Source organism: Ranitomeya variabilis, chromosome 1, assembly GCF_051348905.1.
Source record: "Ranitomeya variabilis isolate aRanVar5 chromosome 1, aRanVar5.hap1, whole genome shotgun sequence".
Taxonomy (NCBI): Eukaryota; Metazoa; Chordata; class Amphibia; order Anura; family Dendrobatidae; genus Ranitomeya; species Ranitomeya variabilis.
In genome coordinates, this window is record NC_135232.1 from 676,881,970 (window position 1) to 676,908,436 (window position 26,467).

The 26,467-nt window shown below is 44.0% G+C and overlaps 1 protein-coding gene across 6 annotated transcripts in view; it reads right to left on the bottom strand.

The window, feature by feature from the left end:
• The window catches only part of SLC35F4 (solute carrier family 35 member F4), a 467,648-nt gene that overhangs the window by 167,381 nt on the left and 273,800 nt on the right, over window positions 1–26,467 (bottom strand). For 3 of the 6 annotated variants that reach the window (XM_077264823.1, XM_077264833.1, XM_077264841.1), the window contains one exon: window positions 59–250. The exons of the other annotated variants lie outside the window; for them this stretch is intronic. In XM_077264823.1, the coding sequence (XP_077120938.1) occupies window positions 59–250 (192 nt within the window). The remainder of the gene's footprint in view (window positions 1–58; window positions 251–26,467) is intronic. 6 annotated transcript variants of the gene reach the window in all.

Genomic DNA, 26,467 nt, shown 5'->3' on the forward strand with positions numbered 1-26,467 from the left:
TTCTGTAATAACATAAGAATCACAGTCAAAATGCCAGTATTGCTAGGACGAGTCATACCTGAACCACTCTGGACCAAGTTGGATCTGCTGCATTCAAACCTTTGAAGAGGACTTCTACTTTCCATCTCAAACATGGGAGAAGAAGATTCTTCAGTTGAAGACATATGACATATCTTCTTTCTTGTGCTACTACATGAATTCGAGTATGTGATTCCGGACAGACACCGTGAAACGGATGAGTGTGAAGTATCTGAGAAGAAAGAGTTGGAATGAATTTTGTCCAGCAGATTATGAACATTCTTCATTTTTTAAACAAGCTTCCTATAAACATTGTCTTGAAAACATCAACCCCACCAAGAAGGATTATGCATGTCTATGGCATCTTGTTTCATTCACGCTACTGAAAAATGTAATATAAGTTGAGCTTTTGTTTTCAAATTGTCCTTTACTCCGAGATGTCTACTGGACATCTGCATAGACTTCATGTTTACTCATGTTGGAGATATTTCTCTTCATAGACTTGGCGGCATATTAGATAGATATCCAGCCTCTATCTGTATGTTCTGTTCATACTTCCAGTTGTTTTAGAAAAATCCATCGATGAAGACCATAAGGGGAGAAAAAATGAAACTCTACATCTCTACAAAAGATGCAAGTTAAGCTTGGACTCTTCATTGTCTTCTTTCTTCAAACATCATACAATAATTGGTAAAGGATTATGCCCAATATTTGTTGTAGACTGTCCTAAAGCTTAAGAGGCAAGATAGTTCAAGCTGGAAAGCCTAATACACATATATTATTAAGATTTCTCTAATATCTCTTTGCTTTGCCTATTGAATTAGACTTTGGTGGTCCAAAAATCAGTTTGCCTTTTAACTAATGCGCAAAGCATATTGAAAGTTATAATTGTTACAGGAGAAACTATCTGACTCTTGTACAGGTTCAGGAAGAATTTTTTTTTACCCCTAAAGAAGTTGGCCAAGAAATTTTGTTTTGCCTTCCTGTTGGTCTAATAAATGTAAAATTTGATGAACCCAAGTAGCTTTGTAGCTATTCAACTACATATGTCAATTCAGTTTAATTTTTACTGATGATAAAAACTCTGTAAAGCGAAGAACACAGAAGAGAATATAATATAATATTACAGAGCAATCTGAGAAAGCTAGAGGTGAATTCATTTTTTATGTGGATAAATGCAAGGTTAAACAAGGTTAAATACTTGCGATAAGAAATAGGTTATAATGATACTGTAAAAAAGTGTGCAAACCAACGCAGGGAGGGGAAACTGTTGGATAGTGAACTTACCTTGAGCAATCTGTGCCAGATATCTGCTGCCAAGGCTAATAACTCAATGTATCAAAAGAGGCATAGACGTTCCTAACAAGAACATCATTTTGTCTTTCTAAAAATTAATAATCAAACAACAGATGAAATATTATGTACATAGTGTGGTCTATTGTGTATAAGGACAGAATGTAACCTATGGCAATAGGGGATGACCAAAGTAATTAAACAGTTATTCTCAAGTTATTAAATTATCCCCTATGCACAGAGGTTAACTTACTTATCACTGGGGGTTTTACCGCTGGGACCCCCAAGATCAGGTGTCTGATTGGGTCCCGCAGAGCCCAATTTTGAATAGAGCAGAGGTGGGCATGCTGATCATCTGCTCCATTAATTATCTATAGGGTCAGCCCTCTGCATTCTCTCGCAGTCTGATAAGACTGAATGGAGTGGAGGTCCAACATGCACACCTCCACTGCATTTAAGATAAGGCTGGTTCCCAGATTCAACAACTTCAATCTTGGGATTCCAGCAGTCGTAAACCAAGAGTTCAGTAAGTTATCCTGTAAGGATAATGTCTAATTTAATATTTATTGAATAACTAAGGGAATAAGTGGACTGTACTACCATGAAAGATTATCTGACTTGAATTATAATATTTGGAAAAAGCCCTTGTTAGAAAACATTGTCAGTTGGATCAACATGTTAGGTTATAGGTTGAAGAGAATGGACTTGAGTCTTCTTTCAACCTTAAAAGTATGAAATTATTTAACTATTATCCACAATTTTGCTAATGAACTGTCCAGATATCTGTCTAATGATCTTCATAAACCTAATCCTGTAACTATGACTAAGAGGCATACACTCTGTGTAGAGGAAAGAAAGTCTCCCTATCATTATAGATGGAGCTTCTTTACTGTTAGAGCAGGGAGACTATGGACCTCTCTGTCACATCATGTTGTGATGGTTGACTCATAAAACAGGAAAAGGGGTCTCAATCTATATTATGAAAGAAATATCACTTGCTAAATATTGTAGTTTTCAGGATATTGGCCAATGTTTGTCATATTGGCAAGAGAAAAACAGCAACTATATTACACAGGTTTTTTTTTTACTTCCTGCGGATCGTATTTGTAGGATAATAGGTTGGATGAAATGGACCTAAATTCTTTTTAGTCTTTACAATGTTCCTGAGTTACAGTCATTTCTATTTTTTTCCACTGTTAGAAAATATTATTAAATCTAAAAGCAGATTTAAAAACTTGTTCACTGATGGACCTCTGTCCCTTGCAACAAAACTCTACATAACAAAATATTAAAAGTTGATACATGCTGTCTGATCCATGGGTAGCATATATGAGGCAGTAGCTGTTTGATGTCATCAAGGTATGTTTGGCTCTGAAACACTGTGGCAGTTCAGCAAAAAACTTTTAAAACCCGCTAGAGGCCAAGCCGAATGGGAAACTAGTCCCCGGCATCTTCTCCTCTCATTCTGCCAGTGACTGACAAAACTCGCCCAATACATGCATGCAGGGAGACACCTTTCACTCAAGGTGAATGGATGCAGAGATGCTTCTCACCTTTCTGACAGGTCTCACGTGCAGTTTGGTATCTCCCGTGCGCCTTGGCTTTTAAGGTATGTTTTTCTCTGAAATGTTGCAGCGTTTCAGAGTCAAAAATACCTGAATGAAATAATGCAGCCAGTATCTGATACACGACAGACAGTTTTAACCCGTCCCACCAAGCTTATATGTGTAAGGTAGAAGGAAGAAGAAGAGCTGTTAGCTGAACGAGTAGCCAAACAAGAGGTCACCTAAGTTCATGACATAGAGTACAATTCACTCTAAAGGGGCAACATCCTGTTGAGAATCAGAATCCAAGAATGTCATGTTTGAGAATGAGATCATGTTGATCTTTGAAAAGTGACTGAAACCACTGAAATATTTAAAAAATTATGTATATCCTGTGCCACATTTTAAGGTTTGTTTCCATCTCTAAAAATTATACATGTTCTATTTTATTAAAACTCAAAGACTTGTAATTTGATTGAAAACTTCCAAAGAGGAAGATAACAGAACAAGGAACCATAGACAGGGCCAGCATGTCAACATTACATTACTTTTTCCTAAAAGGCAGAGCTGCCTTTTGGTGTATCTGGACCCAGTATAGAAATAGTCAGTGCCCATTGGGCTCACTTTTACAGATGTGTCCGTCCTTAGCTTTATTCAAGGTCCAACATTTCCCAAGGTAAGCATCCAGATTTGGACAAAGAGGTGGGTCAGGACATGTTTATGCTATAAGTGCCTACATGTGGTCATCCCATAGTTCTGATGTGATTGCAGTGTGTTGAGGGTTTTACTGGCATATGGTGATAATGTACTGAAATTGTATTGTGAGAAATTATTGTCCATAAAGGGGTTATACTGCACTGATTTTTTTTCTCTAGATATGAACAGTTTTAAAACAATAAACAATGGCATAATCACCTCTCAGCAGCCTATAAAATGCATTTATTTAAGTGGCAAACAACCACTTTAACAAGGTGTTTAGAAAGATACAGATGGACACATCTCCTTAGTAGGATACATCCTCCATAGTGGACAAGCGGTGTACTTTTGCTGGGAGCTTGGTTTGATATTATTTTCCACCATTTTCAGTCTATTCTTTCCACAAACTGTTCTCATATATCATATATCGGGAACAGAAAACCAAAAATGACGGATTGAGGCATCGGTCACGTTATGGACACTAATGATGCATTATGGACTCGACTGACTCATAATGATATCCGTCTGGCTCCTCTGTGATGTCCAGTATTTTGTTGGGAAGATCAGTGCTGTATGCTGCGCAATTATTCCCATCAACTATGATGAAATCTGTGACAACATCCAACGCAGATGTGAGCAAAGCCCTAAATAAGCAGGTCTGGGGGTTTATAAAAGAGTAAGCAAAGGATGTAGAGTAGCAGCACAGTAGAGATGTGGAAATGATTTTCTTTCTGCTATGATTGTGCATGACTAAGTGCAAGAGTTATGTGCCTGAAGCAGAAGGCAAATATATTTCACAGCTTTATACTTTACTTGCTCCTTTGTAGAGAAATAGGTTAAACTAAACACAAACAAACACCTACTTCTCCTGGGATGACTGACTAATGCGGTTAGTCACTCTCACTGGCAAACCATGCAGCTGAGCCATTTCCCAGCTTACAATATATTCTTTTGTTACCAAGACCTAGCAGAAAAATGATGGAGATATACACAATTTACCCAGTATCTAGCAACATATCATCCTTAGAAGTGAGGTTATGTGTAGTCACATAATAGAAAGTATCAAAAGAAGTAGTCTCTCACACACCCACCTACATCACATAACAAAAAGGAGGTTAGGAGATTTCTGCTCTGAAGTTTACAGACCTCCAATTCACATATTGACATAATGGGTTGACAAAAGCCCACATTAGAAAGACATGGGCTATCTGAAATTGCCAAACCAATACAATAGAAGTAACCTTGTACATTGTGTAGCTCACCTTTTCGCAAACCTAAAAACAGCTTTATTAGTTGTTATCATCTGCATATTTTAGCTTAAGGTACCTTCACACTAAAGGCCCCGTCTCACTAAGCGATTTACCAACGATCACGACCAGCGATATGACCTGGCCGTGATCGTTGGTAAGTCGCTGTGTGGTCGCTGGGGAGCTGTCACACAGACCGCTCTCCAGCGACCAACGATCAGGGGAACGACTTCGGCATCGTTGAAACTGTCTTCAACGATGCCGAAGTCCCCCTGCAGCACCCGGGTAACCAGGGTAAACATCGGGTTACTAAGCGCAGGGCCGCGCTTAGTAACCCGATGTTTACCCTGGTTACCAGCGTAAATGTAAAAAAAAACAAACAGTACATACTCGCCTTTCGGTGTCCAGGTCCCTTGCCGTCTGCTTCCTGCTCTGACTGAGATCCGGCCGTACAGTGAGAGCAGAGCGCAGCGGTGACGTCACTGCTGCTCTCACTTCTCACTGTACGGCCGGATCTCAGTCAGAGCAGGAAGCAGACGGCAAGGGACCTGGACACCGAAAGGCGAGTATGTACTGTTTGTTGTTTTTTACATTTACGCTGGTAACCAGGGTAAACATCGGGTTACTAAGCGCGGCCCTGCGCTTAGTAACCCGATGTTTACCCTGGTTACCAGTGAAGACATCGCTGGATCGGTGTCACACACACCGATTCAGCGATGTCAGCGGGGCCTCAACGACCAAAAAAAGGTCCAGGCCATTCCGACACGACCAGCGATCTCGCAGCAGGGGCCTGATCGCTGGTACGTGTCACACATAGCGAGATCGCTACTGAGGTCGCTGTTGCGTCACAAAACTAGTGACTCAGCAGCGATCTCGCTAGCGATCTCGCTATGTGAGACGGGGCCTTAAGCGACTTTGCAGCAAGAACGACGACGATCCGGGACGTTGCAGCGTCCTGGATAGCGATCTCGTTGTGTTTGACACGCAGCAGCGATCTGGATCCCGCTGTGATATCGTTGGTCGGAGCTAGAAGTCCAGAACTTTATTTCGGCGCTGATCACCCGCTGTCATCGCTGGATCGGTGTGTGTGACACCGATCCAGCGATGTGTTCACTTATAACCAGGGTAAATATCGGGTTACTAAGCGCAGGGCCGCAGTGACGTGACCGCTGTGCTCTGCTTTACGGCCGGCCGGCGCTGACACATTCAGTGCAGGGAAGCCGCCGGCGGGGGACGTGACAGACATCAGAAGGTGAGTATGTAGTGTTTTTTTTTTTTACTTTTACAATGGTAACCAGGGTAAATATCGGGTTACTAAGCGCGGCCCTGCACTTAGTAACCCGATGTTTACCCTGGTTACCCGGGTGCTGCAGGGGGACTTCGGCATCATTGAACACAGTTTCAACGATGCCGAAGTCGTTCCCCTGATCATTGGTCGCTGGAGAGAGCTGTCTGTGTGACAGCTCCCCAGCGACCACACAATGACTTACCAACGATCGCATCGCTGGTCGTGATCGTTGGTAAGTCGTTTAGTGTAACGGTACCTTTAAGCTGGCCATACACATTAGATGACTGTCGGCAGAACAATGCTTAGCCATCACAGCCAACTTCCATAGATAGAAGCGCTCAGCTGAATGTTCATAGTTACATAGGGTGAAAATAATACCTAAGTCCATCAAGTTCCACCTTTCTCCACTAACTATACATTTTGTCACTAAATTAAATATAACCCACAGTGTTATGTGCAGTGAGGAAATCACCCAACCGTTTGTTAAAAGCTGTTATAGTGTCTGCCATTACTACCTGTTGCAATTGGGCATTCCACATTCTGACAGCTCTAACTGTAAAAAACCCTTTCCTATTTAGTTGCAGAAATCACCTTTCTCCCACCTGTAATGAGTGTCCCCTGGTCTTTAGTATAGTCTTTGGAAGGAATAAGTCATGTGTCAGTCCTTTGTATTGACGACACATATATATGAGACCTTTTCTTAGGCATTTTTTTTCTGAGCTAAACAAACCCAACTTTTCCAACTTCTCATCATATGAGATGCCTTCCATCTCTTGTAATAATCTAGTTGCCCTCCTTTGAACTGACTCTAACTTGTGAATATCCTTTGTAAAATGTGGAGCTCAAAACTGGATCCCATATTCTAGATGTGGCCTCACAAATTGATTCGTAAAGGGGTAACAATACATTAGCTGCTGCTTGACACTGAGTACTGCGGCTCAGATTAATTGTAACCAGAATACCGAAGTCCTTCTTCTGTTCTGTAGTCCCGAGTATACTCCCATTTAATATATATGCAGCAATAGGATTACTCTACATTTATCAACATGAGAAAGCTGCCCACTGACACCTCGGCCGGCGGCTTGTCTCCGGGAGAACAATGTGATCAGCAGTCCAAAACCAGACAAGAGTGATCAACATTTCTTCCAACCATCAGTTGGCTGGCGCACTCATTCACATTAAGCCTTTATTCTTTTTCATCTGACCATACATATTAGAGTTGCCCAAGCTCATTGACTTTCATTTGATCAAATGTGTATGGGGACAACGCATTTGTGCCCCAACCTACCCAATATTTTACTTTATAATAGCTATAACCCTCTATTCGGCTTATAGCGGGCAGCGCGTTGTTCCCCTACCCACATAAGGATGTGGTCATTAATGAGAACCTGTCACTTGCCGTTAGTATGTAATGGTATTACCTGGTCTAAATGTCACTGCTCTCATAAATCTGGCATTGTTTTGTTTTTTTGTTCTTTCACCTCTTTCCATAACCGACATATGGCCCACCCGTACCAATCTAGTCTTGTTTGCTAGGGGTGTATGGTCCTCAAGAAAACATCCACATAGAAAATCAGTTGATAACAACGCACCCTTGGTTAACAAGACTAGATTTGCATACCAGAAAGAAGAGGTCATCTCTTACCAATGGAGAGAACGAAAAAAAACAACAAAGGCATATTGAGAAGAGTGGCATTTATACCTGGTTAGTGATGGGCGAACCCCCCGATGTTTGGGATTGGCGGGTTCGCTCAAGTTTTTTGTAAAGGTCGAGTTCAGGGCCGGACATGACATGGTCTTGCGTCCGAACCCCGAACTCGGACTTTACATATATGGGATGGGGAGGGGGAGCTGGACAGGTAAGTATAATTCTAATGTTTATTATAAATTTTCTTTTTTTTTTTTACAAGCCAAACTGGACCTGAACTGTGTGACTATAAACCATGTGACTACATGTTCAGTACGGTCCCGAACGTTACAGTTCAGGTTCGCCCAGCCATATACATGGTTTAAAAAGGGATATTTATGGTAAATGACAAGTTCTGTTTAAAGGTTGGCAGCTATGGTGTATATGTCCTTAAATTTGTTGGGGATTGAATACCTTTTAGCATCCTGTAAAGCCCATCTGTCAGGATTCGAACCCAGCAGCTCTTGTGCACCATGCAGCAGCTCTTCCCTCTAAGCTATTCAGTTTGCTGGACAGTTCCTTGTTAAATCAGATACTAGTACCTGTGTTGTTCCTGATGTCTCCAACCTGAGTTCCCAATGTCTCCACCCCAAGTTCCTAACTGGCTCACCCTGTGGTCTCCTGATTGAGCACCCTATTTAAACGTGGTACTGCACTTCCTTCAATGTGAGATTATTGAGCTCCCAGCCTTTAGTCTAGCTTCTTCCCACCTGCTGCTTATCCTCAAGATCCTACTGCTGCACCATGTACTGACCTCTGGCTATATCCTGACTACAATTCCTTTATATTCTTCCAACTACACTGCTGCCCCATGTACCAACCTCTGGCTATATCCTAACGATGTTACCTGCCGGTGCTGCCATAGTGGTTGCAATATCATTAATCCAACTCAGATCAATTCTTAACAGAATAATCTCACCAAAACTGAATGTGATTTAGACCTTTTTGAATGGCCAGATCCGGTTATGCAGACCATCTCATCTGTAATGCAGGATAAAGGCAAAGAGCAATCACCATCATCTCATTTTGTCGTTCCCATACAGGTCATAATTGGGAGCCAAAACATACAATGTTCAGCCATGTTAGATTCTGGAGCAGGAGAAAATTTTATGGACTTACAATTTACACTTGATAATAAAATAGCAAGTAGGATAAATCCATGCCAATCGATATTGAAACTGTAAATGGATCACCTTTATCTTTTGGGCCTGTTAACCACGAGACACTTGAACTTGAAATCTGTATTGAACCGAATCATCATGAAGCTGTTAGTTTGCATCCCGATTCCTCTCCAAAATTTCTAGTTATTCTAGGAATTCTCAGGCCAAACCTGGTGACAGTTTCCCTTTTAAAATCACTACCCAATCCCCTTAATTCCTGAGTTGCTGGAAACACTGCGTTCTGCAAAGATTTTTACCAAACTCAATCTAATCTTATACAAACTGAAACTGAAACTGAAAACCGCCTTTAGAACTAGATATTGGCATTTTGAATACCTGGTTATGCCTTTCAGCTTTAGCAAAGCCCCTGCCACCTTCCAACACTTCATTAATGATGTTTTTCTAGATTTCTTGGATCGATTTGTTGCTGTTTATCTCTGTGAGATACTTATATTTTCAGATACCTTAAAGGAGCATGTCCAGTTAGTCCTGAAACATCTACAGGAGAATCAGCTCTATATCAAACTCGAAATATGTGAATTTGAACAAACCAGGGCTCCTGGGATATATCATCTCCCTAGAAGGTCTGAGCATGGATCCCAGTAAAATCAGAGTGGTAATTGACTGGCCTACCCCAATAAATCTAAAAGACATCCAGCGTAGTATAGGATTTGCAAATTTCAAGAGAAGATTCATTAAAAACTTTTCAAAAATTATTTTACCAATTACTTCACTCACTAAAAAAAACTCTGGTCCTCAAAGGCACAGGTGGCTTTTGATAAATTAAAGACTCTTTTTACTTCCACACCAGTCCATTACCAGTCCATCCAAATCCTGAACTGCCATTTGTTGTCGAAGTAAACGCCTCAGACTCTGCGGTGGGAGCTGTTTTATCACAGCGAGTTGGGGACAAGATGCAGCTTCATCCATGTGCATTCCTTTCTCATACCATGTCATCTGCAGAAAAGAATTATGACATTGGAAATAAGGAACTTTTAGCTATTAAAGTCGCCTTCTCCAAATGGAAACATCTTTTGAAAGGGGCCAATCATCCGGTTACTGTCCTTACTGACCACAAACCTTTAGAATTCAACCGTACAGCTAAGTGGTTGTCTGCAAGAAGAGCATGTTGGGCCTTATTTTTCTCCAGGTTTGGCTGGTGCGCTGTCCAGGATATTTACCGAACTTCAGGAGAGATCTAACACTGACTGTACCATTTAAACCCTCCCACCCCCAAATTTTGGGGGGAATACTGGACACCAAAGAATTTTTAACAAAGATTAAAGATGGATACCAAACTGACTTTTTTCTTAACCTTCTTTCTAAAGACGTTGATCTTTCATTTAAAGGAGGGGTTTTGGATGCAGAACCATCAAATATACATCCCCGAATCTGCTCGACTTGAAGTCCTCAACCTTGTCCATGAGTCTAAACTTGTAGGACACCCTGGAGTTATGAAAACGCACGACTACTGCTTCATTCTTTTTGGTGGCCTATTTGTAGGAAGGATGTGAGAAAATATGTTTCCTCCTGTTTAAGATGTGCATGGAACAAGAGACAACGATCCTCACCTCTAGGACTCCTTCAACCTCTTCCAGTTCCATCCAGGCCTTGGGGATCAATCTCAATGGATTTTATTGCGGACCTATCTCCCTCTAAATAAATTACTGTTATCCTTGTTGTGGTGGATTGGCTCAGAAAGAAAGCCCATTTTATTCCAACTAAAGGGATTCCTACCGCTGAACAAACCACAGAATTAGTGGTTGAAGAGATATTTAGGCTTCATGGAATTCCTGAAAATGTAATTTCTGATAGAGATGTTCAGTTTACATCAAAATTTTGGAAAAGCTTCTGTACAGCTTTAGTAGTTACTGTCAATTTGTCTTCTGCCTTCTACCCACAATCCAAAGGCCAGATTGAAAAAACTAACCAAATTCTTGAACGATACCTGCGCTGTTTTAGTTCTTACCTACAGGATGACAGGGTGGACTATTTACCAACAGCAGAATTTGCTTATAATAACTCCAGGCACAGTTCTGCATACCAAAGCCCATTTGTCCTAATCTTCCATTGAATACTTTGGCTCCTGCTGTTACTGACAGACTTACAAAGTTGTGGAAAGCTCAGCAAGAACTAATTGAGATGGTACAAAAGGCCCAAGAAGATTACCAAGAAACAGCGGATAAATATCGCAAAACCCCTCCTACCCTTCAGGTCGGTGACCAGGTTTGGCTATCTACAAAAAATCTGAGAACGAATGTACTGTCTTCTAAATTGGATCAAAAATTCATAGGACCTTTTCAAATTTATACACAAATTAACCCAGTTGCTTTCCATATAAAACTTTCTAACAGCCTGAAAATACATCCTGTATTCTGTGTGTGTCGCCCGCCAGGGCCGTGGGGTACTTGGTACCGGGTCCGGTACTCACAGGGGGATGTCACGGTGGCGATGATCCTGTCCGTGGCCCTGGGTGCCCATGTTAAAGGGAATGTCCTTAAAGGGGTTTTGAATAAAGTTTATGTTCGTGACGCCACCTGTGGTATTCGGTCAGTGGGGACCAACGCTGCTTAAAGGAGTCCGCTGGGGTGATGTTAAGGCAGCTGAGATGGTATAACTTCCCACAGATGAAGTAGGTCCCCAGGGCTCCCGATATGTAGGTAAAGATGGTGAGTGGTGCAGTAAAGAGCGGAGGACACAGGATTACAGTCTCTTTACCTAGTGTACTGTAGACTTCAGGTATCCACAGTCCAGGGCACCAGATCACAGGTACAGGCAGGGGTCTGGCAGGCTTGGAAGCGATTTCAGAGTACCCTTTACCAAGTAGGGATGAAAGCCTTCCTCATAGTAGTATTGTAGTCCCTTACTGCCTATGTCTTCTAGCAAGGTCCTCACAGTTCCTCTGTTCTCCACAAAGGTGGGACACAAACCCGTATGACAGGTGGCTCAAGCCTTTTTATAGGGTCTCTATCATGACCCGGGCTCTATGCACCACTGTGTCTCCTGGGTATTAGGGTGGACAGGTAATGTATAGTCCAGCTGTCCTGTCGGTTTCTGCTGTGCCACCTAGAGTCCGACACAACCCCGGTTTTCCGACTACCGGTATCTGCCAGGGAGGTAGCCCAGTCGCAGCTTTTCTCCCCAAATGTCACTCTCCTGTGCTTTGCTCTCCTGCATGCTCATTAAATGCTGTTCTTTCCTTCTGTATAGCACTATCCGGGAGCTGAAGCACCTCTGTGTTGTGAATTAGACTTTTTTGGCTCCCTCTTGTGGTCACTAGTGATATGACTCTGGGATCGTCTTTCCTCAGTTTGGCACCCACCTGGGTCGTTAGTCCAGGGGTGTTGCTATATGAACTTCCTGAATTCTCAGTCTGGTGCCTGGCATCGTTGTAATCAGTTCTTTCTGTTTGCTCCTGTCTGCTGGTCCGGGTTCTTGCAAAATTAAGCTAAGTCTTGCTTCCTTGTTTTTTAGTTATTTGCATTGCTCTTATTTTTTGTCCAGCTTGTACTAAATGTGATTCCTGATTTTGCTGGTAGCTCTAGGGGGCTGGTATTCTCCCCCCGGGCCGTTAGACGGTTCGGGGGTTCTTGAATATCCAGCGTGGAAATTTTGATAGGGTTTTTGCTGACCGTATAAGTCATCTTACTATATTCTGCTATTAGTCAGTGGGCCTCTCTTTGCTAAATACCTACACTCACCGGCCACTTTATTAGGTACACCATGCTAGTAACGGGTTGGACCCCCTTTTGCCTTCAGAACTGCCTCAATTCTTCGTGGCATAGATTCAACAAGGTGCTGGAAGCATTCCTCAGAGATTTTGGTCCATATTGACATGATGGCATCACACAGTTGCCGCAGATTTGTCGGCTGCACATCCCAAAGATGCTCCATACAAGGCAGGATGGATCCATGCTTTCATGTTGTTTACGCCAAATTCTGACCCTACCATCCAAATGTCGCAGCAGAAATCGAGACTCATCAGACCAAGCAACGTTTTTCCAATCTTCTACTGTCCAATTTCGATGAGCTTGTACAAATTGTAGCCTCAGTTTCCTGTTCTTAGCTAAAAGGAGTGGTACCCGGTGTGGTCTTCTGCTGCTGTAGCCCATCTGCCTCAAAGTTCGACGCACTGTGTGTTCAGAGATGCTCTTAGGCCTACCTTGGTTGTAACGGGTGGCGATTTGAGTCACTGTTGCCTTTCTATCAGCTCGAACCAGTCTGCCCATTCTCCTCTGACCTCTGGCATCAACAAGGCATTTCTGCCCACAGAACTGCCGCTCACTGGATTTTTTTTATTTTTCGGACCATTCTCTGTAAACCCTAGAGATGGTTGTGCGTGAAAACCCCAGTAGATCAGCAGTTTCTGAAATACTCAGACCAGCCCTTCTGGCACCAACAACCATGCCACGTTCAAAGGCACTCAAATCACCTTTCTTCCCCATACTGATGCTCGGTTTGAACTGCAGGAGATTGTCTTGACCATGTCTACATGCCTAAATGCACTGAGTTGCCGCCATGTGATTGGCTGATTAGAAATTAAGTGTTAACAAGAAGTTGGACAGGTGTACCTAATAAAGTGGCCGGTGAGTGTAGTTCATTCTTACGTTTGTCTTTTCTTCTTACCTCACCGTTATTATTTGTTGGGGGGCTTGTATCCAACTTTTGGGGTCTTTTCTCTGGAGGCAAGAAAGGTCTATCTTTTCCCTTCTAGGGTTAGTTAGTTCTCCGGCTGGCGCGAGACGTCTAGAACCACCGTAGGCACGTTCCCCGGCTGCTGCTATTTGTGGTGCTAGGATTAGATATACGGTCAGCCCAGTTACCACTGCCCTATGAGCTGGTTTTTTGTGTTTGCAGACTTGGTATTTATTCCTGAGACCCTCTGCCATTGGGGTCATAACAGTATGCCAGGCGCACATTGAATGTTTAATGCATTGCAGAAGTGGGATTATAAGAAAGGAAATTCTGAGGTTTTTTTTTTTTTTTTCTCCTCTCTTTCTTCCTCCCCTTTACCTCTGAGTGGCTTATGCTTGCTGCAGACATGAATGTCCAGACCTTGATTACAAGTGTGGATCAGCTTGCTGCTCGTGTGCAGAGCATACAAGATTTTGTTACCAGTAGTCCAATGTCTGAACCTAAAATACCTATTCCTGAACTGTTCTCTGGAGACCGATTTAAGTTTAGGAATTTCAGGGATAATTGTAAATTGTTTCTATCTCTGAGACCCCGTTCGTCTGGAGACTCAGCTCAGCAAGTTAAAATTGTTATCTCTTTCTTGCGGGGCGACCCTCAGGATTGGGCTTTCTCGCTAGCGCCAGGAGATCCGGCATTGGCGAATATTGATGCGTTTTTTCTGGCGCTCGGATTGCTTTACGAGGAACCCAATCTTGAAATTCAGGCAGAAAAAGCCTTGCTGGCTATTTCTCAGGGCCAGGATGAAGCTGAAGTGTATTGCCAAAAATTTCGGAAATGGTCCGTGCTTACTCAGTGGAATGAGTGTGCTCTGGCCGCAAATTTCAGAAATGGCCTTTCTGAAGCCATTAAGAATGTGATGGTGGGTTTCTCCATTCCTACAAGTCTGAATGATTCCATGGCGCTGGCTATTCAAATTGATCGGCGTTTGCGGGAGCGCAAAACTGCTAATCCTCTGGTGGTGTTGTCTGAACAGACACCTGATTTAATGCAATTTGATAGAATTCAGACTAGAAATGAACGGAAAAATCATAGACGTCAGAATGGGTTGTGTTTTTACTGTGGTGATTCTACACATGTTATATCAGCATGCTCTAAACGCCTAACAAGGGTTGTTAGCCCTGTCGCCATTGGTAATTTGCAACCTAAATTTATTTTGTCTGTGACTTTAATTTGCTCATTGTCTTCCTACCCTGTTATGGCGTTTGTAGATTCAGGTGCTGCCCTGAGTCTTATGGATCTGTCATTTGCCAGGCGCTGTGGTTTTGTTCTTGAGCCATTGGTAAATCCTATCCCTCTTAGAGGTATTGATGCTACGCCATTGGCGGAAAATAAACCGCAGTTTTGGACACAGGTAACCATGTGTATGACTCCTGAACATCGGGAGGTGATTCGTTTTCTTGTTCTGCATAAAATGCATGATTTGGTCGTTTTGGGTCTACCATGGTTACAGACCCATAATCCAGTCTTGGATTGGAAGGCAATGTCTGTGTCAAGTTGGGGCTGTCAGGGAATTCATGGTGATTCCCCGCCGGTGTCTATTGCTTCCTCTACTCCTTCGGAAGTTCCTGAGTATTTGTCTGATTTTCAGGATGTATTCAGCGAGTCCAGGTCCAGTGCTCTGCCTCCTCATAGGGACTGTGACTGCGCTATAGATTTGATTCCAGGTGGTAAATTTCCTAAGGGAAGACTATTTAATCTGTCTGTACCTGAGCATACCGCAATGCGTTCGTATATCAAGGAATCTCTGGAGAAGGGGCATATCCGTCCATCCTCTTCCCCTCTTGGTGCGGGATTTTTTTTTGTGGCCAAGAAGGACGGATCTTTGAGACCTTGTATTGACTATAGGCTTCTGAATAAAATCACTGTTAAATTTCAGTATCCTTTGCCTCTGTTGTCGGACTTGTTTGCCCGGATTAAAGGTGCCAAGTGGTTCACCAAGATAGATCTTCGTGGTGCGTACAACCTTGTGCGCATTAAGCAGGGAGATGAATGGAAAACTGCATTTAATACACCCGAAGGTCATTTTGAGTACTTGGTGATGCCTTTTGGGCTCTCTAATGCTCCTTCAGTGTTTCAGTCCTTTATGCATGATATTTTCCGGAAGTATCTGGATAAATTTATGATTGTTTATCTGGATGATATTCTGTTTTTTTCTGATGATTGGGACTCACATGTAGAGCAGGTCAGGATGGTGTTTCAGGTCTTGCGTGAGAATGCTTTGTTTGTTAAGGGCTCAAAGTGTCTCTTTGGAGTACAGAAGGTTCCCTTTTTGGGTTTTATTTTTTCCCCTTCTGCGGTGGAGATGGACCCAGTCAAGGTCCGAGCTATTCATGATTGGACTCAACCCACGTCAGTTAAGAGTCTTCAGAAGTTCTTGGGTTTTGCTAACTTCTACCGTCGTTTTATCGCTAATTTTTCTAGCGTTGTTAAACCTTTGACGGATATGACCAAGAAAGGTTCTGATGTTGCTAACTGGGCTCCTGCAGCCGTGGAAGCTTTCCAAGAGTTGAAGCGCCGGTTTACTTCAGCGCCTGTTTTGTGCCAGCCTGATGTCTCACTTCCCTTTCAGGTTGAAGTGGATGCTTCTGAGATTGGGGCAGGAGCCGTTTTGTCGCAGAGAGGCCCTGGTTGCTCTGTAATGAGACCATGTGCTTTTTTCTCTAGGAAGTTTTCGCCTGCTGAGCGGAATTATGATGTTGGCAATCGGGAGTTGCTGGCCATGAAGTGGGCATTTGAGGAGTGGCGTCATTGGCTCGAGGGTGCTAAGCATCGTGTGGTGGTCTTGACTGATCACAAAAATCTGATGTATCTCGAGTCTGCTAAACGCCTGAATCCTAGACAGGCCCGTTGGTCATTGTTTTTCTCCTGTTTTGACTTTGTGGTCTCGTATTTACCAGGTTCAAAGAATGTGAAGGCTGATGCTCTTTCAAGGAGCTTTGTGCCTGACTCTCCTGGAGTCGCAGAACCAGTTGGTATTCTTAAAGAGGGAGTAATCTTGTCAGCCATTTCTCCGGATTTGCAACGTGTGTTGCAGAGATTTCAGGCTGGTAGACCTGATTCTTGTCCACCTGACAGACTGTTTGTTCCTGATAAGTGGACCAGCAGAGTCATTTCCGAGGTTCATTCCTCGGTGTTGGCAGGGCATCCGGGAATTTTTGGCACCAGAGATTTGGTGGCTAGGTCCTTTTGGTGGCCTTCCTTGTCACGGGATGTGCGGTCATTTGTGCAGTCCTGTTGGACTTGTGCTCGAGCTAAGCCTTGCTGTTCTCGTGCCAGCGGGTTGCTCTTGCCCTTGCCTGTCCCGAAGAGGCCTTGGACACACATTTCCATGGATTTCATTTCAGATCTTCCGGTGTCTCAGGGCATGTCTGTCATCTGGGTGGTATGTGATCGCTTTTCCAAGATGGTCCATTTGGTATCTTTGCCTAAGCTGCCTTCCTCTTCCGATCTGGTTCCTTTGTTCTTTCAGAATGTGGTTCGTTTACACGGTATTCCTGAGAATATCGTGTCTGACAGAGGATCCCAGTTTGTTTCCAGGTTCTGGCGATCCTTTTGTGCTAAGATGGGCATTGATTTGTCGTTTTCGTCAGCCTTTCATCCTCAGACTAATGGACAAACGGAACGAACTAATCAGACTCTGGAGGCTTATTTGAGGTGTTTTGTTTCTGCAGATCAGGATGATTGGGTGACCTTCTTGCCGTTGGCTGAGTTTGCCCTTAATAATCGGGCTAGTTCCGCTACTTTGGTTTCGCCATTTTTCTGCAACTCTGGTTTCCATCCTCGTTTTTCCTCGGGACATGTGGAGCCTTCTGACTGTCCTGGGGTAGATTCTGTGGTGGATAGGTTGCAGCAGATTTGGAATCATGTGGTGGACAACGTAAAGTTGTCACAGGAGAAGGCTCAGCGTTTTGCCAACCGCGGCCGCGGTGTGGGTCCCCGACTTCGTGTTGGGGATTTGGTATGGCTGTCTTCTCGATTTGTTCCTATGAAGGTCTCCTCTCCTAAATTTAAGCCTCGCTTCATTGGTCCTTACAAGATATTGGAAATCCTTAATCCTGTGTCCTTTCGCTTGGATCTTCCGGTGTCGTTTGCCATTCACAATGTGTTCCATAGGTCTTTGTTGTGGCGGTACGTTGTACCTGTGGTTCCTTCTGTTGAGCCTCCTGCTCCGGTGTTGGTTGAGGGTGAGTTGGAGTACGTGGTGGAGAAGATCTTGGATTCTCGTCTCTCCAGGCGGAGGCTTCAGTATCTGGTCAAGTGGAAGGGCTATGGTCAGGAAGATAATTCCTGGGTGGTTGCCTCTGATGTGCATGCGACCGATTTAGTTCGTGAATTTCACGCTGCTCATCCTGATCGCCCTGGTGGTCTTGGTGAGGGTTCGGTGACCCCTCCTTAAAGGGGGGGTACTGTTGTGAATTAGACTTTTTTGGCTCCCTCTTGTGGTCACTAGTGATATGACTCTGGGATTGTCTTTCCTCAGTTTGGCACCCACCTGGGTCGTTAGTCCAGGGGTGTTGCTATATGAACTTCCTGAATTCTCAGTCTGGTGCCTGGCATCGTTGTAATCAGTTCTTTCTGTTTGCTCCTGTCTGCTGGTCCGGGTTCTTGCAAAATTAAGCTAAGTCTTGCTTCCTTGTTTTTTGGTTATTTGCATTGCTCTTATTTTTTGTCCAGCTTGTACTAAATGTGATTCCTGATTTTGCTGGTAGCTCTAGGGGGCTGGTATTCTCCCCCCGGGCCGTTAGACGGTTCGGGGGTTCTTGAATATCCAGCGTGGAAATTTTGATAGGGTTTTTGCTGACCGTATAAGTCATCTTACTATATTCTGCTATTAGTCAGTGGGCCTCTCTTTGCTAAATACCTAGTTCATTCTTACGTTTGTCTTTTCTTCTTACCTCACCGTTATTATTTGTTGGGGGGCTTGTATCCAACTTTTGGGGTCTTTTCTCTGGAGGCAAGAAAGGTCTATCTTTTCCCTTCTAGGGTTAGTTAGTTCTCCGGCTGGCGCGAGACGTCTAGAACCAACGTAGGCACGTTCCCCGGCTGCTGCTATTTGTGGTGCTAGGATTAGATATACGGTCAGCCCAGTTACCACTGCCCTATGAGCTGTTTTTTTGTGTTTGCAGACTTGGTATTTATTCCTGAGACCCTCTGCCATTGGGGTCATAACACCTCTGGCTGCACGGCCCCTCACATGTCTTTCTGCCTCAGACTCCTCCAGTCTGCTGTCTGGCATGAACTGTCTTTCCCTTCAGACCAGAATATATATATAGGGGAGCCACCCATAAGCAGGAACAGAGCTCCCCCTTCTGGCCTGGAGTGTGAACATGTTGTGTGCTTTGTGGATACCTGATAAAAGGAATCCTTTATCTCTTCCAAGAGTGACATCACTCTCCCCTTGAGGAAAACAATGCCACTGTGACAACCAGGACCCTGAGGTGTCACGTGTATCCTTGCGCAAACCATTCAGTGAAAACCCATTTCCAGGGAGAACTCAGCCACCTCCTCCACCAAAAAAAATCCATGATGAAGAAGAGTACATTGTGGATAAAATTCTGGACTCTAGAAGATTTAGAGGAAGATTGCAATATTTGGTCCAATGGAGGGGTTACCAGAAGATAATTCTTGGTAGCCGTAGGGCAATGTCTATGCACCCAGACTTACAAAAGCCTTTCACCAGAGACATCCAAAGAAGCCACTGCCTGAGATGTCCAGAGGCCATCCTGTAATAAGGGGAGTACTGTCAGGATTCGAACCCTGCAGCTTTTTTGTACCAGGCGGCAGCTCTTCCATCTGAGCTATTCAGTTCACTGGACAGTTCCTTGTTAAATCAGATACTAGTACTCATGTTGTTCCTGATGTCAACAACCTGAGTTCCTGATGTCTCCACCCCATGTTCCTGACTGGCTCACCCTGTGTTTTCCTGATTGAGCACCCTACTTAAACCTGGTGCTGCACTTCCTTCATTGCAAGATTATTGAGCTCCCAGCCTTTAGTCTAGCTTCTTTTCACCTGCTGCTTATCTTCAAGATTCTACTTCTGCTCCCTGTACTGATCTCTGGCTATATCTTGACTACATTAACTGCTTATCCTCCCAACTATACTGCTGCTCTGTGTACCAACCTCTGGCCATACCCTGACTACGATTCTCACTTATCCTCAAGTTCCTACTGCTGCTCCGTGTACTGACCTCTGGCTACATCCTGTTAAAGAAATGGTTAATCTGTATTCTGAATAAAATAGGAAAATACTAAGTATTGCACAAGAGATTGTGCAACAGGTCATATGTTTTTAGTTATCATCTGTCTCCTTGTGGACAATTTCCTGGACATTCCACATAATAGTGGTCAGAATTTCTCAGAATTGGTCAAGGACATGTGGTTTATTTCTAGACTAACGATATATGTCTGTTTTTGTCTTTATCCACCCAAAAATCCTGAATATTCAGCCAAAATCACAGAACCAGAGCACTCTGACATTTTCTTATGTAATCTATCTTGTATACCAGAATGTGTCTGACAACCCATTACATAATCTATATTTTTGCCAATTTATTATGTAACCCTATATTTCCTTTTGATCTTTTGGCTTTAAAAGCCCAGCCCTAAAAATAAAGAACAGAGACTATTTGGACAGACAATGAGCATGTGTCTCTCTGATTATTGCTTCATCGCTTAGGTACCTATAAGACAGAACACCTGAGTAGGTTAGAAATCCCTTCTCTAACAATCCTGACTACGTTACCTGCTTATCCTCCCAACTCTACTGCTGCTCCATGTACCAAGCTCTGGCTATATCCTGACTATGTTACCTGCTTATCCTTCCAGCTATACTGCTGCACCGTGTACAGACCTCGGGCAATATCCTGACTACGACTCCCAATGATGCTACCTGCCGGTGCTGCCCCTAGTGGTTGCAACATCACTATTCCAACTCAGGTAAGTCCTTAACACCATCATTATGTTACATTTATCATGGCAGCAGGCACGTAAGTGTACTACCTGCTCAGATGATTATAAAACCAGATATAATGTTACAAACTACAGAGGTAATGTCATGATTTGGGTGGGCATATGCGGTGCCCCAGGGTCCTGGTCGTTGCAGTAGTGTCGCTTTCCTCCCGGGGAGAGTGATGCTACGTTTGCAGGCAAGGAAAGATAACTGCATCCAGGTACCACAAACATGTAACACATTCACACTCCACGCCACCAGGGGGAGCTTCTGATCCTATTTACTAGGTGACTCCATATATATATATATATATATATATATATATATATATATATATATATATATATATCTGGTAGTCTGTAGGGAAAGTCAGTCAGTCCTTCAGGGAAGCTTTTCCTGGCAGGAGTGAATTCCTGTCAGTGGACAGAGGAGAGGGTTCACGGAGCTGTGCATGCCCTCAAAGCTGCAGCTTCCAGAAAGAGACATTTGAAGGCGTTTTCAGCGAGCATGCAAGAGAGGAAGCACAGGAGAGGATATCAGAAGGGGACCAGCACCGAGCAGGCTGCCTCCTTCTGAGGCGCAGAGACCGGTAGCCAGAACACCGAGGTTTTAAGGACCTCTATGGCTTACATCAGAGACCGGCAGGACAGCTGAACTCTACGTTACCTGTCTGACCTAACACCCAGGAGGCACAGTGGCAACCTTGGAGGCTGGGGCGTGCTAGAGTCCCTATAAACTGCCTCAAGTCACCAGTCATATGGGTATGTCCTATCCAATCCGGGGGGGGGGACAGAGAGAGATAACATCTGTGAGGACCTTATGAGAAGCTTAGCAGTAAGGGACTACACCACCACGGCGCTAGAGGAAAGACTTTTATTCTCCACCTGGACAAGGGGACTCTGGACTTGCCTCCAAATCGGCCGGACTCTGCCTGCCCTGTGATCTGGTGCTCTGGACTGTGGATGCTGAAGTCTTCAGTAAAGGTAAAGAGACTGCAACCCTGTGTCCTCGTTCTTCTCTGCGCCACTCACCATTCACCATCTATACACCGGGAAGCCCTGGGGATATACTTCACCTGTGGGACGGTATACAATCTAGCTGCCATAACATCACCACAGTGGACCCCTTAACCCCTTCATGACCCAGCCTATTTTGGCCTTAATGACCTTGCCGTTTTTTGCAATTCTGACCAGTGTCCCTTTATGAGGTAATAACTCAGGAACGCTTCAACGGTTCCTAGCGATTCTGAGATGGTTTTTTCGTGACATATTGGGCTTCATGTTAGTGGTAAATTTAGGTCGATAATTTCTGAGTTTATTTCTGAAAAAAACGGAAATTTGGCGAAAATTTTGAAAATTTCGCAATTTTCACATTTTGAATTTTTATTCTGTTAAACCAGAGAGTTATGTGACACAAAATAGTTAATAAATAATGTTTCCCACATGTCTACTTTACATCAGCACAATTTTGGAAACAATTTTTTTTTTTGCTAGGAAGTTATAAGGGTTAAAATTTGACCAGTGATTTCTCATTTTTACAACAAAATTTACAAAACCATTTTTTTTAGGGACCACCTCACATTTGAAGTCATTTTGAGGGTTCTATATGGCTGAAAATACCCAAAAGTGACACCATTCTAAAAACTGCACCCCTCAAGGTGCTCAAAACCACATTCAAGAAGTTTATTAACCCTTCAGGTGTTTCACAGCAGCAGAAGCAACATGGAAGGAAAAAATGAACATTTAACTTTTTAGTCACAAAAATGATCTTTTAGCAACAATTTTTTTATTTTCCCAAGGGTAAAAGGAGAAACTGGACCAGGGACGTTGTTGTCCAATTTGTCCTGAGTACGCTGATACCTCATATGTGGGGGTAAACCACTGTTTGGGCGCACGGCAGGGCTCGGAAGGGAAGGAGCGCCATTTGACTTTTTGAATGAAAAATTGGCTCCAATCTTTAGCGGACACCATGTCGCGTTTGGAGAGCCCCCGTGTGCCTAAACATTGGAGCTCCCCCACAAGTGACCCCATTTTGGAAACTAGACCCCCCAAGGAACTTATCTAGAAGCATAGTGAGCACTTTAAACCCCCAGGTGCTTCACAAATTGATCCGTAAAAATGAAAAAGTACTTTTTTTTCACAAAAAAATTATTTTAGCCTCAATTTTTTCATTTTCACATGGGCAACAGGATAAAATGGATCCTAAATTTTGTTAGGCAATTTCTCCTGAGTACACCAATACCTCACATGTGGGGGTAAACCACTGTTTGGGCACATGGTAAGGCTCGGAAGGGAAGGAGCGCCATTTGACTTTTTGAATGAAAAATTAATCTCCATCGTTAGCGGACACCATGTCGCGTTTGGAAAGCCCCTGTGTGCCTAAACATTGGAGCTCCTCCACATTTTGGAAACTAGACCCCCCAAGGAACTTATCTAGATGCATAGTGAGCACTTATAACCCCCAGGTGCTTCACAGAAGTTTATAACGCAGAGCCGTGAAAATAAAAAAATAATTTTTCTTTCCTCAAAAATGATTTTTAGCCCAGAATTTTTTATTTTCCCAAGGGTAATAGGAGAAATTGGACCCCAAATGTGGTTGTCCAGTTTGTCCTGAGTACGATGATACCCCATATGTGGGGGTAAACCACTGTTTGGGCGCACGGCAGGGCTCAGAAGGGAAGGCACGCCATTTGGCTTTTTGAATGGAAAATTAGCTCCAATCATTAGCGGACACCATGTCGCGTTTGGAGAGCCCCTGTGTGCCTAAACATTGGAGCTCCCGCACAAGTGACCCCATTTTGGAAACTAGACCTCCCAAGGAACTAATCTAGATGTGTGGTGAGCACTTTGAACCCCCAAGTGCTTAACAGAAGTTTATAACGCAGAGCCATGAAAATAAAAAATAATTTTTCTTTTCTCAAAAATGATTTTTTAGCCCACAATTTTTTATTTTCCCAAGGGTAACAGGAGAAATTGGACCCCAAACGTTGTTGTCCCGTTTCTCCTGAGTACGCTGATACCCCATATGTGGGGGTAAACCACTGTTTTGGCACACGTCGGGGTTCGGAAGGGAAGTAGTGATGTTTTGAAATGCAGACTTTGATGGAATGCTCTGCGGGCATCAGGTTGCGTTTGCAGAGACCCTGATGTGCCTAAACAGTAGGAACTCCCCACAAGTGACTCCATTTTGGAAACTAGACCCCCAAGGGAACTTATCTAGATGTGTGGTGAGCACTTTGAACCCCCAAGTGCTTCACAGAAGTTTATAACGCAGAGCCGTGAAAATAAAAAGTGTTTCCTTTCCTCAAAAATATTTTTTTAGCCCAGAATTTTTTTATTTTTGCAAGAGTAACAGGAGAAATTGGACCCCAAAAGTTGTTGTCCAGTTTCTCCTGAGTACGCTGATACCCCATATGTGGGGGTAAACCACTGTTTTGGCACACGTCGGGGTTCGGAAGGGAAGTAGTGATGTTTTGAAATGCAAACTTTGATGGAATGCTCTGCGGGCATCAGGTTGCGTTTGCAGAGCCCCTGATGTGCCTAAACAGTAGGAACTCCCCACAAGTGACTCCATTTTGGAAACTAGACCCCCAAGGGAACTTATCTAGATGTGTGGTGAGCACTTTGAACCCCCAAGTGCTTCACAGAAGTTTATAACGCAGAGCCATGAAAATAATAAATGTGTTTCCTTTCCTCAAAAATATTTTTTTAGCCCAGAATTTTTTATTTTTGCAAGAGTAACAGGAGAAATTGGACCCCAAAAGTTGTTGTCCAGTTTCTCCTGAGTACGCTGATACCCCATATGTGGGGGTAAACCACTGTTTGGGGACATGCCGGGGCCCGGAAGGGAAGTAGTGACGTTTTGGAATGCAGACTTTGATGGAATGGTCTGCGGGCATCATGTTATGTTTGCAGAGCCCCTGATATGCCTAAACAGTAGAAACCCCCCACAATTGACCCCATTTTGGAAACTAGACCCCCCATGGAACTTATCTAGATGTGTGGTGAGCACGTTCAACCCCCAAATGCTTCACAGAAGTTTACAACGCAGAGCCGTGAAAATAAAAAATCATTTTTCTTTCCTCAAAAAAGATGTTTTAGCAAGCAATTTTTTATTTTCACAAGAGTAACAGGAGAATTTGGACCCCAATATTTGTTGCCCAGTTTTTTGTGAGTACGCTGATACCCCATATGTGGGGGTAAACCACTGTTTGGGCACACGTCAGGGCTCGGAAGGGAAGTAGTGACATTTGAAATGCAGACTTTGATGGAATGGTCTGCGGGCATCACATTGCATTTGCAGAGCCCCTGATGTGCCTAAACAGTAGAAACACCCCACAAGTGACCCCATTTTGGAAACTAGACCCCCGAAGGAACTTATCTAGATGTGTGGTGAGCACTTTCAACCCCCAAGTGCTTCACAGAAGTTTATAACGCAGAGCCGTGAAAATAAAAAATAATTGTTCTTTCCTCAAAAATTATGTTTTAGCAAATAATTTTTTATTTTTGCAAGGGTAACAGGAGAAATTGGACCCCAACAGTTGTTGCCCAGTTTGTCCTGAGTACGCTGGTACCCCAAATGTGGGGGTAAACCACTGTTTGGGCGCACGTCGGGGCTTGGAAGGGCGGGAGCACCATTTGACTTTTTGAACGCAAGATTGACTGGAATCAATGGTGGCGCCATGTTGCGTTTGGAGACCCCTGATGTGCCCAAACAGTGGAATCCCCTCAATTCTAACTTCAACACTAACCCCAACACACCCCTAATCCTAATCCCAACTGTAGCCATAACCCTAATCACAACCCTAACCCCAACACACCCCTAACCACAACCCTAACCGCAACACACCCGTAACCCTAATTCCAACCCTAACCCTAATCCTAACCCTAATCCCAACCGTAACCCTAATCCCAACCCTAACCACAACTGTAACCCCAACACACCCCTAACCCTATCCGTAACCCTAACCACAAGCCTAATCTTAACCCTATTTCAAACCCTAGCCCTAATTCCAACCCTAACTCTAATTCCAACCCTAACCCTAAGGCTATGTGCCCACGTTGCGGATTCGTGTGAGATTTTTCCGCACGATTTTTGAAAAATCTGCAGGTAAAAGGCACTGCGTTTTACCTGCGGATTTACAGCAGATTTCCAGTGTTTTTTTGTGCGGATTTCACCTGCGGATTCCTATTGAGGAACAGGTGTAAAACGCTGCGGAATCCGCACAAAGAATTGACATGCTGCGGAAAATACAACGCAGCGTTTCTGCACGGAATTTTCCACACCATGGGCACAGCGGATTTGGTTTTCCATAGGTGTACATGGTACTGTAAACCTGATGGAAAACTGCTTCGAATTCGCAGCGGCCAATCCGCTGCGGATCCGCGGCCAATCCGCTGCCAATCCGCTGCGGATCCGCGGCCAATCCGCTGCCAATCCGCTGCGGATCCGCGGCCAATCCGCTGCGGATCCGCGGCCAATCCGCTGCGGATCCGCTGCCAATCCGCTGCGGATCCGTGGCCGATCCGCGGCGGATCCGCTGCGGATCCGCGGCCGATCCGCAGCGGATCCGCGGCCGATCCGCTGCGGATCCGCGACCGATCCGCTGCGGATCCGCGGCCGATCCGCTGCGGATCCGCGGCCGATCCGCTGCGGATCCGCGGCCGATCCGCTGCCGATCCGCTGCGGATCCGCGGCCGATCCGCTGCAGATCCGCGGCCGATCCGCTTTGTGTGCACATGCCATAACCCTACCTTTAACCCTAACCCTACCCGTAACCCTAACCCTACCCCTAACCCTAACCCTACCCCTAGTTCTAACCCTAGTTCTAACCCTAACCCTAGTGGGAAAAAAAATATATATATTTTCTTTATTTTATTATTGTCCCT